This window comes from Aricia agestis, chromosome 17, assembly GCF_905147365.1.
Source record: "Aricia agestis chromosome 17, ilAriAges1.1, whole genome shotgun sequence".
Classification (NCBI taxonomy): Eukaryota; Metazoa; Arthropoda; class Insecta; order Lepidoptera; family Lycaenidae; genus Aricia; species Aricia agestis.
Window position 1 is genome coordinate 9,453,079 of NC_056422.1, and position 7,794 is coordinate 9,460,872.

Here is a 7,794-nt window from a genome sequence, read left to right on the forward strand (position 1 = left end):
ATGGCATAAGTTCTTGGATTGTAATTTGTCAAATTATAAAAAAAGGCGGAATTATTTTTTTATTAACTTAATCATAGAACATAAAAATTGAAAGCAATAAAGCCCGATTCTTAAATAACTTTAAATAAGTTACCATGAGTAATGGCTTCGTTCTCAAGGGCAGTGGCGGCCTTAGGGGGTGGCGAACAGGGCAATTGCCCGGGACCTCACGCTTGCAGGGGTCTCGTAAAGTGTTTTTTTGGAAGACAAAGAGCCTCGCAACTTAGACCTTCTGTTCGGGGCCTCGGTATAGGTATTGGGTAAGCCATCACTGTCAGGGAGACTGCATGATCGCCTGCTAGCATGACATCGTAAGAGGCGCGGCTGTACTAAAATCTACTTTCGAGGTATGAGAGTTTAGGCCCGGCCAAGCTACCCCGAAGCCTAGGGTAGAAGCTTCGCGCACACTTTGACGGGGCGTGCCGGGGCGGGTCGGGGCATGTCGGGGCTCAGCGCAGCGCCAAATGCGTATATATATTATAGCACTCTATTGCCGGGTCGGGTCGCATCGCATTGACGGATTTTGATATCTCCAGTGTGACCACTTTTAAATCACTCGTGACTCGATATACCAAAAACGTCAATTCATCAATGTATTTTATTTTTTTATTATAAATAAAGTCGATTTGAAAATATGATTTTATGAAAATAGGATTTGATCTGACGAAAACGCTTTTGCGGTACTTCCGATTTGGATGTGACGTCATCAGACTCCTAATTTAATATCTTTTATTTATCGCGCTCGTTATATGTAAGTTTATTTGTACATAAATAATAAGAATAAGCCAAGAAAGATTTCTAAAATATATTTTCTTGAATAATTCAAATAAAACATCAGTTTTATATATTATCTCCATTTATTGTAGACGGGAAATGAAATGGCCAAAACTTTTCTCCAAAAGTTTTCAACATTACAAATGATTTCTAATTTCTTATTTAATTGTTTTATAATTTTTGGCCACTTTTAGACTCGTACATTTAGCACATAAAAAAATTTTCAATAAAGAGTGTCTAAAATACAAAAAGTATGACGTCACACTATGGCGGACAGTGTTTTCGGCGGCATTTAAAAGGCATATTTTTCAATCAACACTTTTTTGGGTTTCTACTGTGTAAAATATGAAAATAGTAGCCTATTGCCTGATGTCAATCGATGTCTATTATATTACATTTTACTCTATAATATCGATTTTCTACTAAAATCTACTAAAAGATTTTGGTATACTAAATCGTCATTCATTTGACCTTAAATCTACCAAAAAGAAGAAATCTAAATGTGGTCACACTGTTGCCGGGGCGCACCCATAAAGTTAATATTACCTATCGGAATAGAGAAACAATCACGAGCTGGCAAACGTAGCCAAAATTGATTTACATCTGTGTATACAATTATGTTTAAGTGTGCGTGTTAGTGATGTACTGTATACATCTTGTAATTCGACAAAATATCGATCATGGAATAATAATTGTAAGATTGTAAAAATAATAAAATGGGATAAAATAAAACGCATAGAATAATAATAATATTGTAATTTTGGAGAAAAATATTACTTTTATCATTAAACATTTTTGTAGCAAAAAAACGAAAGATATACTTACGTATAAATAACTTTTTTTTTTGTTCATGCTAATATTATAAATGCGAAAGTAACTCTGTCTGTCTATCAGTCCGTCTTTCACGGCTCTACCTCTGAAATAGCAGCTGCTATTTCTTAGAAGTCACGTACAGATTACAGTGTACGCGACTTTTAATTAGTATCCTACCTACTCCAAAAATGTGCCATCGTTTATAAAATCATTGACGTTATAGGATAACTATAGGATTTGGCACACAAACTTTCTATGACTACTTTTGTAAATTTATTAATGGAAAGATTTTGAACGTTTTCTGGGATGTTATCGTAAAGGCGTATACATTGACCTGTAAAAGATTTCCGGACTTTACTAAACCTGATCACCGGCAAATCTAGCTTGCGCTTATTTCTGGTGTTCCTACAGTGAATGTCACTTTTAGCTTTAAATTTACTTACATTGACATCTAAAAGATTTACTGACTTTACTAAGTCTGATCACCGGCAAATCTAGCTTGTGCTTATTTCTGGTGTTCCTACAGTGAATGTCACTTTTAGCTTATTAAATTTACTTACTTTATCCTGTAATTTAGTGCATTTAGATATATGCTTCTTTTCTTTTGATATAAATTCTAGTTGAAAGGAGGTCGATGGTGAAGACAGTTGTGGCAGCGTTGGCGAGGACGTAGAATGCGATGACGACGGTATACATATTGTGGCTAACTCTGGTGGTACAATGTCTCTGTAAACGTAGGATGACACAGTGCGCCTAGACTTTACCTATAACAAAATAACAAAAAAATGGCTGTTACTGTTACTTACTACTATATCATACTTTTTTAATTTAAATCAATATGCAGATACACAATATAAAAACAGACAAACTAAAAAACTTTTCTAAAATTTTAAACGATTTTTGTTTTGTAAAACCATAACTATGATTCATGGCATAGTACAATATAAGGCAAACAAATCGGTTCGTTTATTCATACAAATATTTATGACGTGTGGAAGAATATCTAGCTTATTTACTGACGATGCCCTTCACCGAGCTCATCAACTATTGAATGAATGATCTGATACCTGATCTAGTGAATATGCCATAGCCATATATATTTTTTTTAAATGAAATAAGGGGGCAAACGAGCAAACGGGTCACCTGATGGAAAACAACTTCCGTCGCCCATGGACACTCGCAGCATCAGAAGAGCTGCAGATGCGTTGCCGGCCTCTTAAGAGGGAATAGGGTAATAGGGGAGGGTAGGGATGGGAAGGGCATAGGGGAGGGTAGGGAAGGGAATAGGGTAGGGCATTGGGCCTCCGGTAAACTCACTCACTCGGCGAAACACAGCGCTAGCGCTGTTTCACGCCGGTTTTCTGTGAGAACGTGGTATTTCTCCGGTCGAGCCGGCCCATTCGTGCCGAAGCATGGCTCTCCCACGTATATTGGATGTAGAAAGACATTACATCTGTGGAAATTTCAGAAGTCTATTACTGTAGCGGTTCTTGAGATACAGTCTGGAGACCCGAGACAGACAGACGGACGGACGGACGGACGGACAGACGGACAGACGGACAGATGGACAGGCAACGAAGTCTTAGTAGTAGGGTCCCGTTTTTACCCTTTGGGTGCGGAACCCTAAAAATGATAAATTATGTATGAAAGTATATTAATATAAACTAATTATAAAGTACGGATCAGTTACGTTATCAATTATCATGTCAACATTCCTAGATAATTAGTATAACTAAAAAAAATATTCATATCGATACTACTTATCGATAACTGATGCAGCCCTAGTGTAAAATAGATGAAAATTGTTTACACAAAATATCCTTAAATTGTGCATCATGGCTAGTCAAGTTATGTATAATCCCATATATATATATATATATATATATATATATATATATATATATATATATATATATATATATATATATATATATATATATATATATATATATATATATATATATATATATATATATATATATATATATATATATATATATATATATATATATATATATATATATATATATATATATATATATATATATATATATATATTTATATATTTATATGGGATTATATAACAATAACTAAGGGACAATAACTCGTAGGGAATTGGCAAAAATAAGCTTAAAATTAGGTCCTGTCGATGTAGAATAATTCACCTGTGAAATGAATATTTGTCCGGGTTTTTTCGATGTGTTGTACCACATATCGGTGACCGAACAAGTTACCATATTGTTGCGAAAGCATTATTACTGAAAATTATTTACTTAACACATTAACATATAAAATCACAATTTTTCTGAGAGCCCAAATTGACAACGTGCCGACCCGGATCAGACAGATTGTCAAACAACAAAAACAAATTAAAAAAGAGGTATACCACCTCAAATCACGCTTCTCTTTTTACCACGCAGTGTTACTGATAATGACATCTCGCTTGCTCAGGCCTTTGTTTCTCTATTACCGATAGGTAATATTAACTCTTGAACTAAAAACACGTCTTGCCGGACCGTGTCGCTTCCATACTTGAAATTGTATGGAGGCGGATTTATGCGATCCGCCCCGGGCCCCGGCCCCGGCACAGTCTGCTCACTCTAGATCAGTGGTACGCAACCTTTTTTTCATGTGGGCCACAAACAGATTTTGGTATCTCGGGCCGCTACAATTTTTTTTTATAAAATATCAATTTTTCAAAATTATTGATTTAAAAGTGGAAAAAATTTCACGACTATCTCTACGACTTTACATTATTTTGTCGGCGGGCGTGAATTTCAAAACAACACGCGGGCCACAAATAAAGCCCCGGCGGGCCGCGAGCCGCGTGTTGGGGATACCTAGTACGTATAATAAATTACGAGCAAGTGGCGCAGTGGTCCTCAACCTTTTTTTCATATGGGCCACAAACATATTTTGGTCTTGGTGTCGCGAGCCGCAACAAAATTTTTTTAGGGTTAAAAATAAAGTTCTTCAAAATTAATGATTTAAAAGTGGAAAAAGTTATTTGACAACTTTCCATTATTGTGCCGGTGGGCGCGAATTTCAAAATGGTTTAACATCATGCGGGCCATAGATAAAGTCCCGGCGGGCCGCGGGTTTAAGATTATTTTCAACATTGTTATTTTTTGTCTTTCGTTAAAAAGCTCTTTAAATATTATCATAATATTATGATATAATATGTCATAAATCATAATATATTTAAGGGACTAGGCTGTTATCAAGATAGGTCTTCATCGTAAAGTTCTGCTTCAAGACAGTGGCGTGGAAAAACGCCACTGTCTTGAAGCCAGTAACATTTTAATTGGCCGCCTATTCAGTGTTTAGCGTTACGTCAGAGCGATAACTCTATTTCGTTTGGAAATTACTAATCTACCAAAAATCATATTTGAAGTAAAACTATTTCCGCAGCGCCGTCATATTATATTATAAGAAAAACAAATATTGCAGGAATATAATATTTACTTTTAAGTCCAAATTACACAATAATAACATAGAATTTAACTAGAATTTGGCCCAGTCACAGGCAAAGCATTTATTTCCTTATTAAGTCTTATTTGTTCATTAATAGCTCTCCAAGCATCTTCTTTTTCTTTCTTTGTGATTGGTCGCTTTTTCTGTTTGGCCGCAACCATTTTCTTATAAATCTCAGTACACTCCATATCAACTTGATCGAGCTGCTTTTTCAAGTTCAGTCTTATCATTTCTTGTTTACATTGATTTATCAGGTTCTTAAGATTCCGACAATTTTCTTTTCTCACAGCAGTCAACTCAGTCTGACACTTTTTAATTTCTGCAAGAATTTCGTCATCGGCAGGATTAGTCAGCGGTGGCAAGTCCTCGGGATCCAGAATACCCTGTTCGACTAGCTCTTTACGAAGACATTTTTCTAATGTTAGGGAATTTCTATTGTTGACTTTTGTACTTGGTGGTTGTTTGACCTTAATATCTGATACCTCATAGGGTATCACATTTTCTTCCATCAACGCTGACACCAGCCTCTGAGTAAGTGGTCCAGTAATCATGTTGTCATTTGTCTTTTCTAACTTTTTCCGTAAGTTGGATGCATCTGGAGACATCCCTGAAGACTTTTGCTTGTAAGGGTTTGAAGCATTTTGATCTTCAGTTAAATGTTCTTCAGCCCATACCTCAGAGTAGTGTCTTCCCAAAGGCGGTATCGGTGGTAAAGTGGTATTGCTGCTTTGAGCGTGCAAAGATTCCAGAAACTTTATGTCATCCAGAGTTATGGGTGCACAGTAGGGTTCCACGGAGTTCCAGAACTTGTATGGAATGTTATTTTTCGGTAGGGCAAGTTGAGAGAGCTCCAATTTAACAGAATTATCGGAATTAACATTGTTATCATTCGGATAGTTATGAGACGTTGATGAACTATTATTGAAGTTCTTAAACTTTGGTATTTTGGGTTGGTTGGGCAGTTTTGCATAGTCTTTCGTTTTCACCAGTTTTTCTTCCTGGAATTTCCTCTTCACTGGATACTGAAGTTGTTTACCAGCCGCTTTACCCTTCTTTTCGCGTTTGGATTCGTTCGTATCTATGCTTTCTATTTCTCCTTGAAAATACCGTATACGCAGTGCCGTATTACAAAGGAGTGACTCTAATTCTAGCTGCAAGGCATCTAATTCGTCCATTCCGATAGGTTCATCTGCCGATCTCGCTGCAATAGCCGCTAGTCGCGGTAACGTGACATTATTATCCTGTTGTCGTATATAGGGTATGGGACACAAGTCTACTTTTGTTTTGCCCACCGATACAGAGCCTGATGTTTTAGCGGGTTTATTGTAGGGAGAAATTCCTGGACTTGAGGGCTTGCCGTTATCGTGGCCTTTACTTGCCAATCTCCCTTTACTGTTGTGATGCATTCTTTTGCCCATCATTTTAATTCAATTCGCCCGCGAAAACTTGTAGGTAAATAGGCAAAATGCGTATACATGTACTGTCAAAGATAGATGATTTTTATTTCGTTCTTGCTTCTAATAAACCTGGTGTTATTCCTTTTTTACACTTACAATAATACACAATAATATTATACTTAGCAGAAAACTAAATAATTAGACGAATGAGGTAGAATTATGATTCCATTTACGTTTCACAAACAAAAATAGTACGGAACCATGACAAAATGGCGATTGGCAATTTAATGAGTGTGTTCCAAAACATTATCAGTATACCTGCCAGTACTATAATTGACATCATTTGAATTTTAATAGGTCATTGATAAGTCAGACGACCTTGGCCAGTATACAATTTATAGTTTTGGAACACAACTATTATTTTTTCGTTTATCTTAAAAAAAAATCTGTCAGGAAGTAAGATTACAGCACAGATTAAAAAGGCTACGCGCGCTCGTAGAAGTTAAGGATATAAGGTCAAATTCCGTACTACATCCAATTAAATTATGAAAGTACTAAATATGTAAAAAATTGGACACCCAGACACTATAATGATTTTTTATAATTTTTTTAGAATTCTTTGTTTAAATGCAGGTGGCGAAAAAAGGGACTAACGCTGGCACATACAAAAACGACATATTTGACAGTTCTTCTTTACCAGCAGCGCCCCCGACCAAGTTCATATAAAGTCTTGTTGGCTATTGCAACTTGCACCCTTCGAAACATAATTTTCATTTTCAAATTGAAATATTTCCTCAGAATTACCGGTAAACCCACTTTTTTTTGGACTTAAAAAATCGCAAATCGTACAAAGAAATCAATAAGCAGTTTTTTAGCTGTTTATATATATATATATATATATATATATATATATATATATATATATATATATATATATATATATATATATATATATATATATATATATATATATATATATATATATATATATATATATATATATATATATATATATATATATATATATATATATCCGGCTTCCGGCAAACATTACGGCTGCGTTCCAGATGACGTTAATTTTGACCAAAACGCTCAAAACGTCCCCTTCTGCCGTTCCCTTTGGCGACCGGGGTCGTTTTGATCGCGGCTATGACGTCACTCATGACGTCATCATTTTAGCTCAAAACGACCCTTGACGAAGATGGGTCAAAGTAGGCGTTCTAGTTTTTTTTTTTAATTTTAAAGTAACTATATCGCGAAAGCCATGTTCGGAAAGTTTTCAGGAGAGAGTAGAGAC

The 7,794-nt window shown here is 35.6% G+C and overlaps 1 protein-coding gene across 1 annotated transcript; it reads right to left on the reverse strand.

Moving 5' to 3' along the window:
• Positions 1-5,070: 5,070 nt before the first annotated feature.
• LOC121735474 (transcriptional adapter 3) lies at positions 5,071-6,769 on the reverse strand. Its single transcript, XM_042126306.1, has one exon. The coding sequence runs from the start codon at positions 6,519-6,521 to the stop codon at positions 5,127-5,129; it is 1,395 nt and encodes a 464-aa protein (XP_041982240.1). The 5' UTR covers positions 6,522-6,769; the 3' UTR covers positions 5,071-5,126.
• Between the last annotated feature and the right edge of the window lie 1,025 nt (positions 6,770-7,794).

What these genes read in the sequence shown, in the direction of transcription:
- LOC121735474 (XM_042126306.1), bottom strand. Translation starts at nt 6,521, where the DNA reads ATGATGGGCAAAAGAATGCATCACAACAGTAAAGGGAGATTGGCAAGT.